The sequence below is a fragment of the Bos taurus genome, chromosome 9 (assembly GCF_002263795.3).
Source record: "Bos taurus isolate L1 Dominette 01449 registration number 42190680 breed Hereford chromosome 9, ARS-UCD2.0, whole genome shotgun sequence".
Lineage (NCBI taxonomy): Eukaryota > Metazoa > Chordata > Mammalia > Artiodactyla > Bovidae > Bos > Bos taurus.
In genome coordinates, this window is record NC_037336.1 from 98,820,333 (window position 1) to 98,842,167 (window position 21,835).

The following is a 21,835-nucleotide window of genomic DNA, read 5'->3' on the forward strand; positions in this document are numbered from 1 at the left end:
CCCCGAGCCCGCGGCAGAGGCGGCGGCGGCGGCCGAGCGGGCGCGACCAGCCGACCAAGCGAGCGAGCGGGCGGGCGAGCGGCGGCGGCGGCGGCCCGGCTCCTCCTCGTCCGGCGCCGAGCGGCCCCGCGCCCGCACTCGGCCCGCGGAGACCCGCCTCCCGCCCGCCGGCCTCGTGAGGGACGCGCCGAGCCGGCGGCCGAGGAGCGGCGGCGGCGGGCCGGGAGCGCGTCGGGCCGCGGGCGGAAAGTGCCTGCGGGGGCGGGGAGAGCGCGGCGAGCGCGCGGTCCGGCCGCCCGGGCGCCCGGCGCGGGAGCGGAGCGGAGCGGGACGCCGAGTCCCGAGCGGCCGGCGGCCGGGGCTCCCCGCCCCTCCCTCCCTCTCCGGCGGCGGCGGCGGCGGCGGGCGGAGTGAGCTGCGGAGCCTGGAATATGGTGGGGGAAATGGAAACGAAGGAGAAGCCGAAGCCCACCCCAGATTACCTGATGCAGCTGATGAACGACAAGAAGCTCATGAGCAGCCTGCCCAACTTCTGCGGGATCTTCAACCACCTCGAGCGGCTGCTGGACGAAGGTGAGTCCTGCCCGGCCCGGCCCCTCGCGGCCCGCGCCCGGGCGGCGGCCCCTCTCCCCGGGACCCGACGCCCGCCGGAGTGTGGGGAGGGCGGGAAGGTCGCGCGGCCGCCGGCGGGGGGATCGTGCGCCCGGGGCCGGGGAGGCCCGGGCGGGGCGCACGGAGGCGGCGCCGAGGCCGGGGGGCGCGGGGCGGGCGGGACCCGCGGGCGGGACGCTCCCCTTCTACCCCGGGCTTCCTCACCCCGGCCCGGCCCTGCGCCGCTGCCGCCCCGGCGGGTGCGCTCGGGGAGGCTGCGGGGCCGCCGGCTCCCGGCCCGGCCTCGAGCTCCGCGACGGCCCCGAGCTCCGCGGGCCTCCCGGGGAGCAGCCCGGCCTCGCCCGCCTCGCGCCTCGCGGGCGCCTGAAGGACACCGGCCTCGGGGCCGCTGCCGGAGGGGCCACCCCGCCTCCGTCCCCCATCGGAGGTCCTGGCGGTTCCCCGAGTGGGGCTTGTGCTTTTGTTTTGGAAGTTTGCGCAGCTTGTAAATACTCGAGGGGACCGAGGACCGTGGGGCTGGGTGAATTGAAAGGCATCCCAGAGCCGACCGAAAGTACAGCCGCCGTAGCCGAAGGCGAGGACAAAATGACAGCGGAAAGCACTTTTCTGTTCTTTTGTTTGGGGAAGCGAGCCCCGTCGGGGAGTTTTAAGTTCACTTTCGGGGTGGGGGGGGGGGTGAACGCGAAATACCGCGAGGACGCGTGCGGGCGGCGTCCGATTTGGAGAGAACTTGGGCGGAGAGCTTTTCCCCCGGGGCCGCGGCCGCCTCGGTGTGTAGGACAGGAAGCCGAGGCGCCCGAAAGGGCGAAGACGAAGCGAGCAAAAGTTTGCAGCAGGGCTTCGTCGGCGGAGAGCTGCGAAGAGCTGCGAAGAGCGAGGACCTCCGAGGACGTTCGTTCCGGCCGACTCGAAGAGGGCTCGACCGAGGTCCGCCGGCGCGGCCGGGCCGGAGTGTCCCTGTCCGGGGACGTTTCCGGGGCCGCCAGGGGAAAGGCGACGACCACGAAGGGGGTCAGTTTTGAAAATCGAGTAGCGTGGAGTTTCTTTTTTTTCTGCTTAGAAGCATCTCCTTGAGGACTGTTTGAAGAAAACGGAAAACTGCTGCATAGCGATGAACATTGGATTGTAGGTTTTTCGCAAGGATTTTGAGAGATTTTTACAACAGACCTGGGAGAAAGGAATCTGAAGGTTGGGGAGTTGGAATGTCACGCAAGAACAAAAGACCGGAAATATCTGCGTGATAAAAGGTGGTTGAAGAAGCATCCCAGGAGCTTTGGTTACCATGAAAGTCTCAGAAACAACTCGAAAGTTAGAAAACTGTTGGATATTACTGTGTACTGTTTTTTGTGTGTGTGTGTGTGTGCTTATATGTTAAACATACGGCAGTAGATAGATCTCATTGAGATGAGCTTTTTCCCCCCGTAGTTGAAACAGCAAATCTGTTCATATCAAATTGTTCCGGGGAAAACTTGAGCTGTACCTTTAAGGGGTTCTGCTTTTCCTATTTGTGTTGGCATTTGAAAGATTGTGGAGGCAGAAAACTTTCTGGAATGTCAAAAAAAAAAATTGTTGGAACTCTTAAATTGAGTATTTCCAATTGTGGGCGCTAAGGGGCGCCAGTTATTTTTTTTAAGCATAAGAGATGTTTGGAGCAAAATGTGTAACATTCTCAGTTACCTGACCTATATTAAATTTAGTTGAAACTTAAATCATAGGTTATTTTGTCATTCTGTGTCCGTATATATATTTGAAAACACTTCGGAACACTTTTATCACATTTCATGTGATTTCATGAATTCCACATGCGCTGTGGAAGTAATAACGCTATTTTTTCTTGGCACATTTTGATGCATTTAAAGTTTTAGTAGTATTCGTAAAAACTTTTGTTAAGCTTTTTCTTTAAGCCTAGTTGTATAGAAGAAATCCTTTATAGTCATTAAAGTGAAAATAGGCTTTGATTATATTAGGGTTAAAGTTAAGTTGAAGTCTGAATTAAAATGTTGGATTCAGTAAGACAGCATAGGAGATTATAAAAAGTTTGCAAATGTTTTCTCCTCATTTGTACTATTTGAAGTAAATAATTTGAGTTTCTCTGACTAGTTTTGAAAGATTTGTAGTGTTATGTTGGTCTGAAATCTCTAAATGGTAATTGAAGTTGGTTCTAATCTTTGGCATGATAATTTTTAATCTTCTAAATCTAGAATTCCAGTTATGTCCATTATTTCTAACAAAGGTTGGTTTGTTCGTTTCTCTCTGTTTGGAAATAGTAATCGTTTGAGTTTTAAATGTTGTAAACCACTGGTTGAGGAGGAAACAGTCTAAGTAATATGTATTTTTTATTTTTATTATGGTTTACTTCATCTCTGTCTCAGTCTCTGTTGAGTTTTAGCCTTTTCAACTCCCCAGCATAAAGAATGCTCCTGTATAGTAGCTAGGATGTTTAAAAAGGGACAGCATAATGACTAGGAAGTTTGATTGTTTTTTATCAGACCAGTACAAACAGGGAGGGAAGGGGGTTATTCCTTAGTGTGGAATAAGCTGCTTCCTGTAATTGTTAGCCTTATTATAAACTTAATTTGACTTAAAAATACTGGTTTCTGAAGTTCATCACGTTTTTATCTGTGCTGGATTGGATTTTCAATTTGGCAAGTTGTCCTTTACTCCTTTGTGGCCTATCATTGTCCAAAACAAATTAATCTACTTGTTTGTGGTTAGGAATTATAATTTCCTTTGTCCATATGATTGGCTGAGGAATTCTTTTTAAATTTATTTAAAACTAAATTTCATTTCAGTGATTAGTTTAATCAAGATATTGTACTTACTGACAGTAGTTGTATCTTCTGATAATTGGAAGTTTTGAATGAGTAGCAATTTTATTTTGAAATATTTTTCAAAAGCGTTAAACAAATTTCCTGGTCAGTTTGAGAATATTTATTTGCTCGGTTACACATTGGGGATTTCTGGGTTCTAGATTTTGTTTGGTTGATTAAAACTTGAATGCTTTAGAGTGAGCATTTTAATTTTATGCCAAGTTAACCTTTATATTTTGACTGTGGACTATGAACAGTCTTTTTTTGTTTACTGTGTTGGTTTTTTTGTTGTTGTGGGGCAGGGTGTCAGATTTTTCTCTGAAGTAACTTTATTTAGCATGGTTGTTTTTTTAGGTTGTTGAATGCATTCTAGGTTGGACCATGAAAGACATAGCATCAGTTGATAATTCTGATACTTACTTAGTCTTCCATTGAGATAGAGACGATCACAGATAGGTTTGAGGTTTTAAAGTGTTAAACTGCTCTTCCTTTAAAGAGAAGTTTTCCACTGAACCACCGTGGGACTATCCATGGGAAAGAATAGGTTTTTTTTTTTTGGGGGGAACCTTCCCTTGTCGTGAAAATGAGACTTAAGCAGAAACAGTATTTGAATGCAAATTCTGTTTTAATAAAGTATTGCAATTTAGAATTGAGACAGCATAAAAGTAAAAATAAAGTCACTCCACTTAAAAATCCCAAATAGGGGAAAATGGAGATCTAGAGATATTAAAATTAGATTTTGAGTTTTCATTTTTAGGCAGATATGAAAGTTAATGTGAATATATGGTATAGTTTTTGAGGAAGGCTAGCCTAAATCTTCTTTTGTGAATAACTGAAAAAGTAGTGCATGGTTCAGAAAAAGCAAACGTGTTAGAGTTCACATTAGTGATCTGAAAAATTTGTGTTCACTTTTTCATGATCTTTTTTGGGGTTGGGGGGTGAGGAGAGATGTAAATTTTCTTTTTGACCTCAATTTATTTTTTCTCAGTTTCTTCTCCCTTTCTTACACTTCTTTTTTTTTTTTTAAGAAATCTTGCTCAGTTTAGAATTACATGGTTTTTTTTTTTTTTTATTGAGAGGAATTTTGTTATATAAGTTTATTATAGTTGATTGTTTTTTTTTCCCCCCCTGATGAAGCATTGTTGACAATAATCAATATCTGTGACAAACTGATTTTAAGTTGAAGTAATGAATTTGTTCTTTAGAAGCAAAGGTTGTGCTTTTGTATGCACGGACCTTTGCATTATTAGTAATGAGAAAGAAGCTAGTTTTTGTAATCAGTTTTCTCCATTACCTTTTTTTCTCCTCACCCAGGAGGTGTCAGCAGCTATAATAAGGTAATAAAGGAAATGATAATTTGTATCATGGGTCATTTATTCAACATTTATTCAATACTTTTGAAGCTTAACTTCTAGACAGTGTATATAAAATGCTTGTACATACTATGATGCAGATGATTTCTTTTTCTTAACTTTATCCAGTTTACATGATAATGTACTTGAGTTAATAGAAATAGGTCTCTGCTAATCACATTTGCTAGTGTGTTTGGTATGAGCACCTTTTCTTAAATGGCTTTGAGAATATCAAATGAAAACAAGATAATTTTATCTTTTAATGCTTTGTACATATTTTATTCCTGTTGTTATCCCCCTACTAGTCACAATCCTGAAGTTGAAATGCATCCGTTTTTCATAAGAACAGATGGTTTTTGGCTTCCTTCTTAAGGGAAATAGATTCCTGCAACAAAAGACATGAAGTGAACCCTCCTTCCCTTTCCTGAGCATGATTCAGGTGCTCCTTTTTTGAGGCCAGTATAAGGTTTTTGTTTCGTTTTTTGACTTTTTTTTTGGGTGTTAAGGAGAATTACACCAGTATGATTATAAGGGCAACTTTTATAATCTGACTGGAACCACATTTTATTTTACTTGAGAATTTACTTTAATATACTTTGATTTATAATGATGCAGTTGTAAGTAAAACTTGGCCTTACTCTGTTGGAGATGTTGGAAGTGCTATGCTGTTGTTTTAGTTTTTGATTACTTAAAAGTTGGAGCCCACTGAGCAGTTTTCTCTTACTTACATGTCAGCTATTGTGAGATATGTAAGGATCTATTTTAGGGTCAGCGGAAGGGGTCAGTGCATGGGCCCATGTGAAGAAGTCATAGTTAAAATTATGTGCTGATTTTTTATTTACATGATTGACAGGACTTTGTCATGTGCTCTGACCCCTCTTGTTTTGACATTGACAGTTCAGTGTGAATTCTACGTGCAAAAATGTATCTCTTAATGAGAACTTTTAGGAAGTGCTTATCCCTTTTTTTGAATTGGCATTGCAGTGTTCGGACTCAAAATAGCTAGGTTGTTTGATGCCCAAGTAAGATTTTTACAGGTTTATTTTCATTTAATAGAAAGCAAAAATAGCATTAATCTTTTCATAGTGAGTACAGTTTGTTTTGTTAGTGTGACTCTGTTACGAAATTTGACTATAAATATAACCCCCCGGCCTGTGTTAGGTACTACTCTCTGTATAGTTATCAACATACTTAACATGGTAATATCATCTCTTTTTTTGTCAGTCTCTGGTTTGTAACGTCATCTCTCTCGTTTGTTTGTTAGAAATAGTTTCTTAAAAGTGGCCACCTCATAGCCTGCATATGTGCGATCTCAGGTATTTGTTGAATTAATAAATAAGTTCACAGTTTAAATTCTTTTTTCATTTCTAGTTTCTCTAAAATACAGGATTAAGCAGATGGTTTTGGGTAATTAGAAAAAAAGGTACACGTTTTTCTTAAAAATGGTATTTTTTAGAAATTTTAAAATATTTTTTGAAGTACATGCCCTCAAGGAGCTTAATTTTATTTTACTACCATTGGTATGAATGAGAATTAGAAAGATGAAGTTGCTTTACTTAAGCAGTAGTTTCTAGCCAGTCTTATACAAAGTGGATCAGTCCATAGGCAGAGAAGATCTGTCAGTGTTCATCTCAGCTTGTGCATGTTTTGGCATTTATGGAATTACGTAGGTGAACCTTCCCTTAGTCAGTTAAGTATAAAGGCAACATTCAGCCGATATGTATGTCTTGTACTCTGTGCAAAGCACAGTGAATATGAAAGACTTCTTTTTCCTAATGCTTTGATGTGCTCAGGATAAATAAGGACTATTTGAATGGTTTTAGTTTAGAGGAAAGCTGAGTAAACTTACGTGGCCGTTACAGTAATTTAACACAAATAGCAGGTTTTAAGACACAGGTGTTTATTGAAGCTAAGTTGAAAGTGTCATTACTTAGAAGACTGATAAATTTCAGTTAACTGAAATTTAATTCTCTTAAAAGGAGTCTACTTCTCTGCTTTATCCGTAACAGTGTTTAAAGTAAATCTGTCAAGAGTTTAACAAATACATAGCTTGTCGAAGTTAAGTGATTTATCCAAAATTCTTGTAATTAGCAAGGTGATGACTGTACTTAATGTTCTCAACATTTCCTCAGTTTCCTGAAGCAGAAACTCATTTCAAAACCTAGCAATCCTGTCAAGTCTTAATAAAATAAACAGAATTGTGTTTATGTTCATACTGTTGTTTCATATGTTTGATTCTAACCTACATATTTTTATTAAACTAAGTTTTGAGGTTGGTGAAATGATTCAGTTTACATTTAGCATTTCTTTCACATTACTTTTGTTAAAGCAGAATTTATCAACTTGAATGCTATTCAGGGAGGTTGAAGTCTCAGAAAAACATGAAAGTGCAGTTAAGTCCATGAAGCGGTCCTGTGCTACGCAGCCATGGTTGTAAGGAAGGGGTGTATGTGTTTGCATGTGTCCAAGCCTGCCTGTGTATAAAGGGAGCCATGCAGTGGATGTGAGCTGGCCTTGAAATCCTTGCGCATGGGTGCTGCAACTGTGAAGTTCAGAGCAAGCATGTTTTTCAAAGTAAAAATCTGTCTGGCCTCAGGATTAAAATGATTATGTATCAACAGTGGAAAAGGGAGTGGATATTAAATATCTTGCTTTTGACTTTAGTGCAGGACGAGTTGTTGTAAAGATGGGGCATGATCACCTGGTCATTTGCAGATTCTTGGAGGAAAAGTACGTAAGATACATATATTTATTACATTAAAAAGAAAGCGCTAGTAAAAAGCAAACTTTTATGCAGTTTTTACTTGAAACTTTTCCATTAACTCAATGTCATAATATTTTACAGGGTCTGAAAATTCATTTACAAAGAGTGTTTGAAGGGGATTATACGTGGAAAAAACAGGGAGAAATATGAAACATTTCTTAGATGCAGTTGAGTGTAAGGTGTGCTAAAGTGATGCCCGAAGATGATGGAATTTCAGAGCTACCAGGGATTGTGAGGTGGGGGATGAGGTTTCATTTCACAGGTGCAGAGACCGAGTTAGGAAGCCTTGTGACTGGTCCAGATCACACAGCAGGGTGGGGGCCTTGTGGGTTGACTGCGCTACTGCCTACAAGGAACAGAGGAGGAGAACTGCTGATGCCTTGGATTGTGGACATGATGGGGAAAAAAAAAAACACATGAGGGTTTTCCTGATTCTGTGAAATGTTGGGCTTCAGCAAAATGCTGGTCATAGTTTTGGAGCTAGAATACACACACACACACACATTATTATTACACTATTACACTATTCAGTGGTAGATCTTTATGATAATTGAAGGGCTAATAATAAAGTAAACACATTTTTAGAGAATTTCAACTCATTCACTTAAACTGATTAGTAGCCAAAGGATAGAGCTTTAGCTCTTAAAATAACATGGTGCAAATAAATCTAGTGAATATTGAGTATTGTTTCTACTCTTCATTACTGTAAATTCCTATTTTTGAAAACTACTCAAGAGGAAACTTGTGTCAGAGTTGACTATTGTTGGGCAATTTAAATCAGGACTATACACACTTGTATCAGTTTCAGATTAGCACAGGGCGGTTACAAGCATAGGGAGGCCACTCTGATGGCAGCAAAGGGCGGATGGTGATAAATCCCGCGGAAATAGAGCCGCACTAGATAGCCCCTGCATCCTGTTCCCGAGGCCCACACCTGGAGCTTTCACTGTTTCCAGTAGATGCGAGAGAATTGAGTATAAACCACCGTTACTTGCCTTTTTACGGTAATGTGTCAACTCTGATGGAATTGATAAGAAGAAATAAACATTTCAAACCAAGACCATGTGTCAGTTGCTCTGAGATTCACTGCCCCCAATCCTTTGTTAGCGTCGCTGCTGCTGTCCCCATTGTGCAGTGGTGCCCCCGGTGTTAGAGCAGGCATTTGGGTGTTGACTGTGCATGGGCCTGTGTACACGTGTGTGCCAGCATGAACATGGAAATGAATGTGTGTTTCTGTCCATATGCTAATGAGACTTAGGTCGCAAAGTGGTAACAGTTCTTTGGCTTGGGAATCTGTTCATGACTTTACAGCTAACTGATTAGTTTGGTGATCTTGGACAAGGTCTGTAACCTTTCTGAACCTTAGTTTCTAAATAGAATTATCAGCTACGCTGGTAACTTCAAAATGCTCAGAAGATGGGGAGAATATTATACGCAAGAGAGTTTCTTAGGCTATAAGGCAGCAGCATCTGACTTCTGTCAACATTTTCAGGTTGTTTTTCATAGGATGGGCAACCAGATAAGCAAGGCAGTTTGTAGAGAATGAGATAAGAAAACAAAAAGGAGAAGGGTAAATTATCCAAATGAATATCACTAGTTTTTGTGTTCAGGAGAGTCATTCACTTCTAGCATTTTGGAAGTTCAGACACTGCTGAAGTGTCTAATAAGGATTTTTTAAGAAGTAGTTGGTATTAATAGGTGAATGGTATTATTAGTTGGTTTTTAATGAGGTGAATGGGAGGGTAAAAGATATTCCAGCAGAAGGGAAAAGTGAAGTAGTATCAAAACAGTGGTGATGGGAGATTGAAAGACTTTCATAAAAGTGTTTTTCAAGGAGGTTAGTTGAGATGACAGATGCGTCAAGAGAAGCAGTGAGAAGGAAGAGCAGGGCCAGAAAGCCAGTTTACAGCTTTATTGTGCTGGGCTCTGAACTGGGGCGAATGTTCAGGCTTTACTCTGTCCTGTAAGGAACCATTGATGACTTGGGTTGTATCAGGATGACATGATGAAATCTCTGGGGATAAACTAGCAAGAGTGTATAGAACAAATAGATTTAAGGAAGTAGACTTTGGACACTGGAGAATTAAGACAGTAGGGAATTTGGAAAGAATCTTATATTTTCTCCAGATATTTAAGAAAAAATATTTTTTGACTTTTCTGTGTTTTAGATTTTAACTTTTTAGAGTTTTTTTAAAATGGTATTTTAACTGAAAATATACATGCAAATTATTGTTTTCTTTACCTGTAAGTTACTGTATTCATATTAAAGTATTGAGAACACATGGGGCTCATGTTTTTACCTGTCAGTCCAGTTTTTGGTTACTTACAGTTGAACTTTCATTTCTGTGTGAGTTAAAGAGAATTGAAGAAACTCTTGGTTTGGGGAATCTTGGGAATTTTTGACATAGTTTGACTTAAAATTTTTATTTCAACTGTACTTACCTAATACTGTTAAATATATGTTTTATCAAGTACAGTGAAGACTTGCTGGGAACTTGACTGCTTATCATCCATTTTACTGTGTGTGTGTGTGTGTGTCTGTCGCTCACTTGTGTCCAACTCTTTTGCCACCCCATGGACTGTAGCCTGCCAGACTTCTCTGTCTGTGGCATTTCCCAGGCAAGAATGCTGGAGTGGGTTGCCATTTTCTTCTCTGGGGATCTTCCCAATCCAGGGACTGAACCCAGGTCTCCTGCATTGCAGGCAGATTCTTTATTGTCTGAGCCACCAGGGAAGCCCACACTTTAATTTATTTAAGGTAAATTAGAGATTTTGGCATTCTATCTCTAAATATTTATATATCTCTTTAAAAATTAACAAGTTTTCTACATGGTAAATTCACACTGAACAAAATGGATTAATCCTACAATTCATGTAATAAGCAATCTGTAGTCAGATCCCCTTGTGTGCCAAGTTGGTTTGATCCTGTCGAACGCTTTGCAACCCCATGGACTGTGTAGCCTGCCAGATGCTCTGTTCGTGGAATTTCCCAGGCAAGAATACTGTAGTGGGTTGCCATTTCCTTCTCCAGGGGAACTTCCCAACTCAGGGATCGAACCCCATCCTGCATTGGCTGCGTCTTGGGCACTGCAGGCATATTTTACTGCTAAGCCACCAGAGAAGCCCCTCAGATTTCCTTTTATCTCCAGAATATTCTTTATAACTGAACTGGCTTGTGGAAATCAGAATCTGACTCAGAATCACTCAGTGAATCTGACTGTTAGAGCTTGAAGCCTTAAATCTAGAACCATCTCTCTCTCTTTTTTTTATGACACTGATGTGACTTTCTTGTTACTGAGCTTGTTCCTTTATGTCTTCTGTATCTGTTACTTTGGAATCCATCTAAGGATGGACAGGTTCAAGTATAACACCATGGGTGTCTCTTCCCCCTGGGAACCCAGTTTTGGTTCTGCCTGAGGGAACCTAGAGTATGTTCCCAATGGAAGAATTAGATAGATTCTTATTAAATAATTAATTTTTATTAAGCGTTGGTTTTCAAAGTAAAGTGTTGGTTTGCTAGCTAGCTCAAAAGATGACTAATGAATTTTTTTCTGTGTTTCATGATAATTATTAAGGGCTCAAGAATCTTAATAAACTCACTGCAATTAATATTCTTTTTGATGTTCAAGTTGTCACAATTTTGGCCTGTGATAATCTTAACTGGCTTTTGTGTCTTTTGAAAATCTTCCTTGTTTGCTGGGACAGTTTGATGCCCCAAACTCCTTGCCCCACGGCTAGAATTAACCCTTTCTGCAAGGTGTTTTTTTGTTTTTTTTTTTTTAGTGGAAATGGTACTAGAGATGTGAATTTAGTCCCTGAGCATATTGGTTGCTGTCAGGGTGAGGTTACTTCCAAGCCATTGGCCATTTTCTGTGAACAGAGCTCAACAGTTAATGAGTTCATGTTTGTACTTTCAATTCAATCTTAACATTTATTTAATTTTATAATCGTATCTTTCTTTTTCTGCCAACACCAAAATAATGTGGTTTCTGACAGTGACAGAATTTCCTATTTACTTTATGCTACAATATAAAGAACATACTTTCAAAATAATATTGCTAATAATTGTAAAACTACTGAATATGTTTATAACATTTTTAATATATTTTAGACATGTTACAAATTATAGATACAACCAGTGATCTCTTATTCTTCCAATTGATATAATTTTCTTCTTTATTTCTTTGGATTTATTCAATTTGTAATAAGTATTTTTTTCTACCAAATCTTGTTTTTGAGCTTTTGATGTTGTCAGTTATTAGCTAAGTTCTTTTGCTGTTTTACTGCTGTTTCTATTAGTTTTTACCCCATGTCCAGCAGAAATTATGGGAAAATATATTTTATAATCAGGGGTTAGTGAGTGTGTGTATTTATGGAGATATGTTCCAGAGCGATAGAGAACTTTAAGATAACCTAAAAGGAAAAAGATTGTGCTGTTCAGGTTACTGCTTTGTATCTTAAGCCTAAGGATAGAGAGAGAAGAGAACATAGCAGGCAAAGTGTTTTAATTTAGTGAATTTTTCTGAATAATGTTGGTAAAAGAATAAGGATAGGTCTAAGCTTTTAAGGTCCTATGAGTTAGAGGGAAAAAAATCCCTAGGTAGAAATTAAGTATTGAATTTTATTTTTAAGTAGTTGCAAAATCTCTACTGCAGAGTTTTTGTCCTTAGGAACTTTGGTAGTAAGAAAGTTCTGTTCCAGCAGATGGAGATATTAGTACACAAAAGACAGTGTTTAGTGATTAAAATGTGTTGAGAGATAACTGTCTTGCCAGAATAGGAAATTTTTCTTCCTTAAATTGTAAGAGAAGAGTTGTTGTTCAGGAATATGACAAATATTAGTTGCTGAATTTAATTTGGGGGTAGTACTTAAATCAGTTGTGATATTTCTTTAAAGAGTTTTTTTTTAAGAGACCATATGTTACTATGTTGACTATATAAAATATGAATGGTTTAGGACATTGGATTGATTACAGCAATATTCTGAAATATCCTCTGCCTTTACAGCTTCGTTGTTTGAATAGTTTTGGTTTGTTTTGGAAAGGGACTGTGTCAAGTCTCTTTAAACGTATTGTTTGTATGTTACCTTTGCAATTCTAAAATCTTTACCAGGCAGTTGATTTCTGTTTATTAATCTAGGTATGAAAAAAAATGTGTGCCATAGTTTACTATTACATATTGTATAAAGAGAAAGTTCTTTTGGAGATTGTAGTTTTATTATAGTAATAAAAAATTATCAGCAGTAAAAGGTAATTTTGTCTCACTTTATTATCGTTTATAGCATTCCTTATCAGCTTTTTTTGGTTGGGTGAGTATTATATATTTTGCTTTGAAATGGCTTGCAATTTTAAGTTCCTTCTTAGGAACTTTTTGATTTGTGGAAATACGTGTTTTATTATTAGTTGCTGCATTTAAATTATGTTTCTAGTTGTTATACTGAGCGTTTTTTTTTTTTTTTTTTAATTGACAAGTCAGTTGTAAAATACCATTTTTCCTTCCATTACTTGAAGTTGAACTTGGCCATGAGAGAAGAAGGATGGATATGTTTTCTTCGTTAATATTTGGAGGACCAGGAAGAAGAGGTCTACTGTGGTGCCTTTGTAGAGTGGATAATAGCTTGCATTTTACACCCCCAGCCCCACCCCCACCACTTTTGCTCTTTTTTGTTATTCCTGAAATGTAGAGAATTGAAGATGCAAACTTTTTTTTTTTTTGGCCTTGTGGCATGGCTTGCAGAATTTTAGTTACTCTAACTTATATGCAGAGTACCTCCTGAGAAATGCTGGGCTGGAAGAAGCACAAGCTGGAATCAAGATTGCTGGGAGAAATATCAATAATCTCAGATATGCAGACGACACCACACTTATGGCAGAAAGTAAAGAGGAACTAAAAAAAAAAAGCCTCTTGATGAAAGTGAAAGAGGAGAGTGAAAAAATTGGCTTAAAGCTTAACATTCAGAAAACTAAGATCATGGCATCTGGTCCCATCACTTCATGGGAATTAGATGCGGAAACTGGAAAGAAACAGTGTCAGACTTTATTTTTTGGGGCTCCAAAATTACTGCAGATGTTGACTGCAGCCATAAAATTAAAAGACGCTTACTCCTTGGAGGGAAAGTTATGACCAACCTGGATAGCATATTAAAAGCAGAGACATTATTTTGCCAACAAAGGTTCATCTAGTCAAGGCTATGGTTTCTCCAGTGGTCATGTATAGATGTGAGAGTTGGACTGTGAAGAAAGCTGGACACCGAAGAATTGATGCTTTTGAACTGTGGTGTTGGAGAAGACTCTTGAGAGTCCCTTGGACTGCAAGGAGATCCAACCAGTCCATTCTAAAGGAGATCAGTCCTGGGTGTTCTTTGGAAGGAATGATGCTGAAGCTGAAACTCCAGTTCTTTGGCCACCTCATGCGAAGAGTTGACTCATTTGAAAAGACTCTGATGCTGGGAGGGATTGGAGGCAGAAGGAGAAGGGGACGACAGAGGATGAGATGGCTGGATGGCATCACTGACTCGATGGACGTGAGTTTGAGTAAACTCCGGGAGTTGGTGATGGACAGGGAGGCCTGGTGTGCTGGGATTCATGGGGTCGCAAAGAGTCGGACATGACTGAGCGACTGAACTGAACCAGGAATTGAACCTGGGCTCTGGGATTGAATGTGCTGAGTCCTAACCACTGGAGCACCAGCAAATTCCTGAAAATGCAAAGCTTAATTCACCTTTCACAGTACGGTGCTCAGTGGTCTCTGAATCCTTGGAAAGGTGGTGCTGTGAAAGCAGAGAAGTATCCTAGCATGCTGTCTTTGAACCTTAATGTGAATTATTTTTTTTGAAATAAATTATGTCATGAGCATTTTCCCCTCCCATTTTATATCATTTAACAATACGGTTTTTATGGTAACAGTTCATCTTATAGAGGTATATTATAATTTATCAACTTTTCACTATCGTACATATCATTTTGTTTTCAGGAAGCTTGAATGATGATATATCTGTGGTTTCAGAATTTTAATTCTTAACTGTTTAAGAAGCCTTAGGTTACTAAGTGTTGTAATTCTTTTATTTTTGTAATGTGGTGCTTGGAAAGCAGTGTTTTATGCTGCATTCCAGTAGGAAGTGATTGCTATTATGTGACATGCAATTTTTGAGTAATGTCAGTTGCAGATTTCACATAGTAGCTTTTAATGACAACATATTTATTTGAAGTTTTTTTATTCTGTTTGCAAATATTTGAATGCATACTATGTGTGGCATCTTAGGAAAAATACAGCAAAGCTTCAGATTCATTCCATACCTTTAAGTTGTTTGAGTAGTAGGGTAGGTCAGTCAGTTCAGTTGCTCAGTCATGTCCTACTCTTTGTGACCCCATGGACTGCAGCACGCCAGGCCTCCCTGTACATCACCAACTCCTGGAGTTTACTCAAACTCATGTCTATTGAGTCGGTGATGCCATCCAACCATCTCATCCTCTGTTGTTCCCTTCTCCTGCCTTCAATCTTTCCCAGCATCAGAGTCTTTTCTAAGGAGTCAGTTCTTTGCATCAGGTGGCCGAAGTATTGGAGTTTCAACTTCAGCATCAGTCCTTCCAGTGAATAGTCAGGATTGATTTCCTTTAGGACTGACCATGTGCAGTGATTTTGGAGCTCAAAAAAGTAGAGTCTGTCACTGTTGCCCTTGTTTTCCCATCTGTTTGTAGGGTAGAAAGAAAGTGACAGTCACTCAGATCAGATCAGATCAGATGACTCGCTCAGTCGGGTCCGACTCTTTGCGACCCCATGAATCGCAGCACCCAGGCCTCCCTGTCCATCACCAACTCCCGGAGTTTACTCAAACTCACGTCCATCGAGTCAGTGATGCCATCCAGCCATCTCATCCTCTGTCGTCCCCTTCTCCTTTTGCCTCCAATCCCTCCCAGCATCAGAGTCTTTTCAAATGAGTCAACTCTTCGCATGAGGTGGCCAAAGAACTGGAGTTTCAGCTTCAGCATCATTCCTTCCAAAGAACACCCAGGACTGATCTCCTTTAGAATGGACTGGTTGGATCTCCCTGCAGTCCAAGGGACTCTCAAGAGTCTTCTCCAACACCACAGTTCAAAAGCATCAATTCTTTGGCACTCAGCCTTCTTCACAATCCAACTCTCACATCTATACATGACCACTGGAAAAACCATAGCCTTGACTAGACGGACCTTTGTTGGCAAAGTAATGTCTCTGCTTTTGAATATGCTATCCAGCTTGGTCATAACTTTCCTTCCAAGGAGTAAGCGTCTTTGAATTTCATGGCTGCAGTCACCATCTGCAGTGATTTTGGAGCCCAGAAAAATAAAGTCTGACAGTTTCCACTGTTTCCCCATCTATTTCCCATGAAGTGATGGGACCAGATGCTATGATCTTCGTTTTCTGAATGTTGAGCTTTAAGCCCACTCTTTCACTCTCCACTTTCACTTTCATCAAGAGGCTTTTGAGTTCCTCTTCACTTTCTGCCATAAGTGTGGTGTCGTCTGCATATCTGAGGTTATTGATATTTCTCCCAGCAATCTTGATTCCAGTTTGTGCTTCTTCCAGCCCACCGTTTCTCATGATGTACTCTGCATATAAGTTAAATAAACAGGGTGACAATATATAGCCTTGATAAACTCCTTTTCCTATTTGGAACCAGTCTGTTGTTCCACGTCCAGTTCTAACTTGCTTCCTGACCTGCATACAAATTTCTCAAGAGGCAGATCAGGTGGTCTGGTATTCCCATCTCTTTCAGAATTTTCCACAGTTGATTGTGATCCACACAGTCAAAGGCTTTGGCATAGTCAATAAAGCAGAAATAGATGTTTTTCTGGAACTCTCTTGCTTTTTCCATGATCCAGCGGATGTTGGCAATTTGATCTCTGGTTCCTCTGCCTTTTCTAAAACCAGCTTGAACATCAGGAAGTTCACGGTTCACATATTGATGAGAGTCGTTCAGTCGTGTCTTATTCTTTGTGACCCCATGGACTATAGAGTCCATGGAATTCTCCAGGCCAGAATACTGGAATGGATAGCCTTTCCTTTCTCCACAGGATCTTCCTAACCCAGGGAATGAACCCAGGTCTCCCACATTGCAGGCGGATTCTTTACCAGCTGAGCCACAAGAGAAGCCCCTTTGTAGGGTGGGTAGCATGAAATAAAAGTAATAAAATTGGAACTTCCGCAGCCGTCCAGTGGTTAAGACTTTGTCCTTCCACTTCAGGGAGCATGGGATTGATCCCTGCTTAGGGAACTAAGATCCTGTAAGCCTCACAGCCCATCTCCCCCACCTTAAAAAAAAAAAAATAATAATATAAAGTCATATAAACAAGAGAGGACTAAAGATTGTTGTTAAAGAGGTAGCTAGGACATGCCAAGTAGGATCACTTCTCCACCGTAGATAAGCTTAAGTGCCTGGAGTTTAGCTTCTGTCCTGTTGATAGTGAAGGGGCTTCCCTGGTGGCTCAGAGGTTAAAGCGTCTGCCTCCAATGCTGGAGACCCGGGTTTGATCCCTGGGTCGGGAAGATCCCCTGGAGAAGGAAATGGTAACCCACTCCAGTATTCTTGCCTGGAAAATCCCATGGACAGAGGCTACAGTCCATGGGGTTGCAAAGAGTTGGACACAACTGAGCGACTTCACTTAGTGTTTAGCTTCTGTCCTGTTGATAGTGAGAGACCCATTTAAGGCTTTTTCTTTTTATATCTTACTCTTAGGATTTTTTCTTCTCTTTTATATGTCTCCGTATTTATGTTCAGTGTGTATTAATGTGATAGATTGCTATGCTTGCTGCATGTTTTCATATTCTTGAATTTACCCCTTTCCCACCCCTATTCCAGTATTTTGCCACTTCAGTTCAGTCACTCAGTTGTGTCTTTGCAACCCTGTGGACTGCAGCACACCAGGTTTCCCTGACCATCACCAGTTCTTGGAGCTTACTCAGACTCATGTCCATGGAGTCATTGATGCCATCCGACCATCTCATCTTCTGTTGTCTCCTTCTCCTCCTGCCTTCAATCTTTCCTCAGCATCAGGGTCTTTTCAGATGAGTCAATTCTTCTCATCAGGTGGCCAAAGTATTGGAGTTTCAGCTTCAGCATCAGTCCTTCCAATGACTGTTCAGGACTGATTTCCTTCAGGATTGACTGGTTTGATCTCTCTGCAGTCCAAGGCACTCTCAAGAGTCTTCTCCAACACCACAGTTCAAAAGCATCAATTCTTCGGCACTCAGCTTTCTTTGTAGTCCAACTCTCACATCCATACGTGACTACTGGAAAAACCATAGCTTTGACTAGATGGACGTTTATTGACAAAGTAATGTCTTTGCTTTTTAATATGCTGTCTAGGTTGGTCACAGCTTTTCTTCCAAAGAGCAAGCGTCTTTGAATTTCATGGCTGCAGTCACCATCTGCAGTGATTTTGGAGCTCAGAAAAATAAAGTCAGCCACTGTTTCCCCATCTATTTGCCATGAAGTGATGGGACTGGATGCCATGATCTTAGTTTTTTGAATGTTGAGTTTTAAGCCAGATTTTTCACTCTCCACTTTCACTGTCATCAAGAGGCGCTTTAGTTCCTCTTCACTTTCTGCCGTAAGGGTGTTGTCATCTGCATATCTGAATTTATTGATATTTCTCCAAGCAATCTTGATTCCAGCTTGTGCTTCATCCAGCCCAACATTTCTCATGATGTACTCTGCATGTAAGTTAAATAAGCAGGGTGACAATACACAGCCTTGACGTACTCTTTTCCCAATTTGGAACCAGTCTGTTGTTCCATGTCCAGTTAGAACTGTTTCTTCTTGACCTGCATACAGATTTCTCAGGAGGCAGTTTAGGTGGTCTGGTATTCCCATCTCTTTAAGAATTTTCCACAGTTTGTTGTGATCCACATAGTCAAAGGCTTTGGCATAATCAATAAAGCAGAAGTAGATGTTTTTCTGGAACTTGGTTACTTTTTCAATGATCCAGCGGATGTTGGCTATTTTATCTCAGGTTCGTCTGCCTTTTCTAAATCCAGCTTGAACATCTGGAAGTTCATAGTTTGTGTACTATTGAAGCCTGGCTTGGAGAATTTTGAGCATCACTTTGCTAGTGTGTGAGATGAGTACAATTGTGCAGTAGTTTGAACATTCTTTGGAATTGCCTTTCTCTGGGATTGGAATGAAAACTGACTTTTTCCAGTCCTGGACCATTGCTGAGTTTTCCAAATTTTTCTGGCATATTGAGTGCAGCACTTTCACAGCATCATCTTTTAGGGTTTGAAATAGCTCAGCTGGAATTCCATCATTTCCACTAGCTTTGTTTGTAGTGATGCTTCCTAAGGCCCACTTGACTTCGCTTTCTAGCATGTCTGGCTCTAGGTGAGTGATCACACTCTTGTCATTATCTGGGTCACGAAGATTTTTTTTGTAGAGTTCTTCTGTGTATTGTTGCCACCTCTTAGTATCTCTTGCTTCTGTTAGGTCCATACCATTTCTGACCTTGAGTGTGCTCATCTTTGCATGAAATGTTCCCTTGGTATCTCTAATTTTCTTGAAGAGATCTCTAGGCTTTCCCTTTCTATTGTTTTCCTCTATTTCTTTGCATTGATCATGGAGGAAGGCTTTCTTATCTCTCCTTGTTAGTCTTTGGAACTCTGCATTCAAATAGGTATATTTTTCCTTTTCTCCTTTGCCTTTTGCTTCTTTTCTTTTCATAAGTGTTTTTTTGTAAGGCCTCCTCAGACAACCATTTTGCCTTTCTTTTTCTTGGGGATGGTCTTGATCGCTGCCTCCTGTACAATGTCATGAACCTCTCTGTCCATCATTCTTCAGGCACTCTATGTCTATCAGATCTAATCCCTTGAATCTATTTCTCACTTCCACTGTGTAATCGTAAGGGATTTGATTTAAGTCATATCTGAATGGTTTAGTGGTTTTCCCTACTTTCTTCAATTTAAGTCTGAATTTGGCAATAAGGAGTTCATGATCTGAGCCACAGTCAGCTCCTGGTCTTGTTTTTGCTGACTGTATAGAGCTTCTCCATCTTTGGCTACAAAGAATATAATTAGTCTGATTTCAGTATTGACCATCTGTTGATGCCCATGTGTATAGTCTTCTCTTGTGTGTTTTGTGGTTTTTTGCCACTTCTTTTTTTAATCTGTGCACACCTGCTTTGGCTTTTTGTTTTGTTTCATTTGGATTTACTTACCTTTCTATTATGATGCCTTTTAGTTACTGTGTGTGTGTCCGTTGGTTATTGTTTTAGAGTTAGGTGTAGGGAGGAGAAGGACATCTGGATTAGTGAATGTGTGGCTTCTAGAATGGTGAGTTTCAGCTGTGTGCTAAAGGTGAGTTGCTAGCCTATCTTGGTCTGCCTGTGGTAGGGGCTTCCCTTATGTCTGGTTTTCATTGGTCTCCATTTGCTTGGCTGTAATGGCTTGAGAGATTGCACTCTCATGTTGGAGGGGAGATGTAGAAGATATGCTAATTTAATTGTGGTTTGTGAGAGGCTTTAGGAAAGTGTTTTTGAGGCCTGTTTCTTGTAATGCTGGCTTCTTCAGGTGGTCTGAGAATAGAAGGGTTCTGTAGTCGAAGAAGTGCTACATATTCTTTTGTGAATTCAGTATGTGTTGATACATTAAATATACAGGACCTGCAACCAAGAATTTTCTGAAATTGGGTAAAAGAATGCCTTTTTTTTTTTTCTTCTTGGAACAAACGGTCTGAGGATATATTATGGGAAATACTAGAAAGAGGATTATAAAGACCTGTGTATCTGGAGAGAGGAAAGTTTACATAATAATTGTTTGGGAATCTTGATTTTGAATGAGAATGCTGATTCAAGTCAGATCAAAGTACCCTTTGAAAAGACAGTTAAACTTCATTCAGTTTGGGACTATTTCAGATTCCATCTTGAAGCAAGAAAAGTGTCCTTTCTGGCTTTATATAACAACTGAGACAGAGGATTTCAATAGTGAATTTTATTTGAATCAATGTATGTTACTTCAGTAACAATGTAGATATGGTATTTAAAAAAACTAAAGTCCTGAAAGTAAAAACAGAATTTTGACAATTTAAATAACAGAGTAAAACATGTTTTGAAATAGATATGCATATAGAAATATGTTGGTGTACTAATATAAGACTGGCTCAAGTGTAAAATTTTTAAATTTGGAAACTATTGAATTTTAAGGTGAAGAAGAAGTGTTACATTTTGAAAAGAAAAATACTTGGATTGTTTAATGAACATTGAGATGCAGTGATGTAACAGTTTTTTGAGGTCTGTGAATCAGTAACCTGTTGAGTGTTTTCCGGGACTTCAGGTTTAATTTACGGGTATAATATGGTCCCTCGCTCTGTTGTTTCAGTAGTTACTCAGTCTTATAAAAATGACGTTTTGATGACGTTTATAGTTTGCAGCAGCCTTTCAAAAGGGGGAAATACAAGGGTTGGATTTCATTTGGAAGGCCTGAAGGATTTTTATTTAAAAAAGTTTGTCCTTGTTCAAAGAAAAACACTATTATTCAGATTTTAAAGCTGAAATGAATATTAGAGATCACAGTTCCATCTTTTCATAGTATAGTATGTAAATACATTTCATTAAAGGATATGAAGACATTTGACAGACTAGAAACTACTGGTTTCAGAAGTGATAGCTCATTTGGCTCTTGCGGCAGAAGTATATCTCTCTAAGTTATGTTAAGTTACATTACTGGCCAGAAGGTACTTTTGGGCCTGATCCCCTCCATGGAGAATTATATCAGGACTGATAATTTGCATAAGGTGACTCCCTTCTGATGTGAGTAGTCTGAATTATTTTAAATTTTATTTTAGTACTTGAAATACCTGCCTACTGCGTTTTAGCTTTTCCTCTAAAGAGTCAAGCCAAGCATCTCACGCACAGCGTTGTTGTCGTTAAACTGGTGTTAAGTCGGAAGGTTCTCTTGTTTGCTGTGGTCTCCTTCAGCATTTTCTTGCAGGCGAACCTCGGTCTGGGAACAGTTTAATGTGTATTTCCATCAGAACTTTCACTGTCCATGTTTTATACAAATCTTTTAAAGTCATTTGTTAAAGGTATTCCCCCTCGCTGTTCCCCCCACCCCGCCTTTCATTATAGATCATGTGTCTTTTGAACAATGTGATAAAGTCCAAGATAGAGATAAGGGAAAGTGAGAAAGCCATGTGGTATGTTCTGAATACTCAGTTCAGATTCGCTGTCATTGCTATGCTAATACTTAAGAGCATCTGCATTGATGTTCTGTAGAGGTTAAAAGAGGTGTCTGTAAGAAACTTTGTCTTAAGTTAAAGACCTAAAGGGT

General features: G+C 40.3%; 1 protein-coding gene across 7 annotated transcripts in view; it reads left to right on the plus strand.

The window, feature by feature from the left end:
* The first annotated feature begins 210 nt into the window (after positions 1-210).
* Positions 211-21,835, plus strand: part of QKI (QKI, KH domain containing RNA binding) — a 160,425-nt gene continuing 138,800 nt past the window's right edge. Inside the window, exon 1 of one of the 7 annotated variants that reach the window (XM_024996433.2) lies at positions 211-573. In XM_024996433.2, the coding sequence (XP_024852201.1) occupies positions 432-573 (142 nt within the window). In that variant the 5' untranslated portion in view covers positions 211-431. 7 annotated transcript variants of the gene reach the window in all.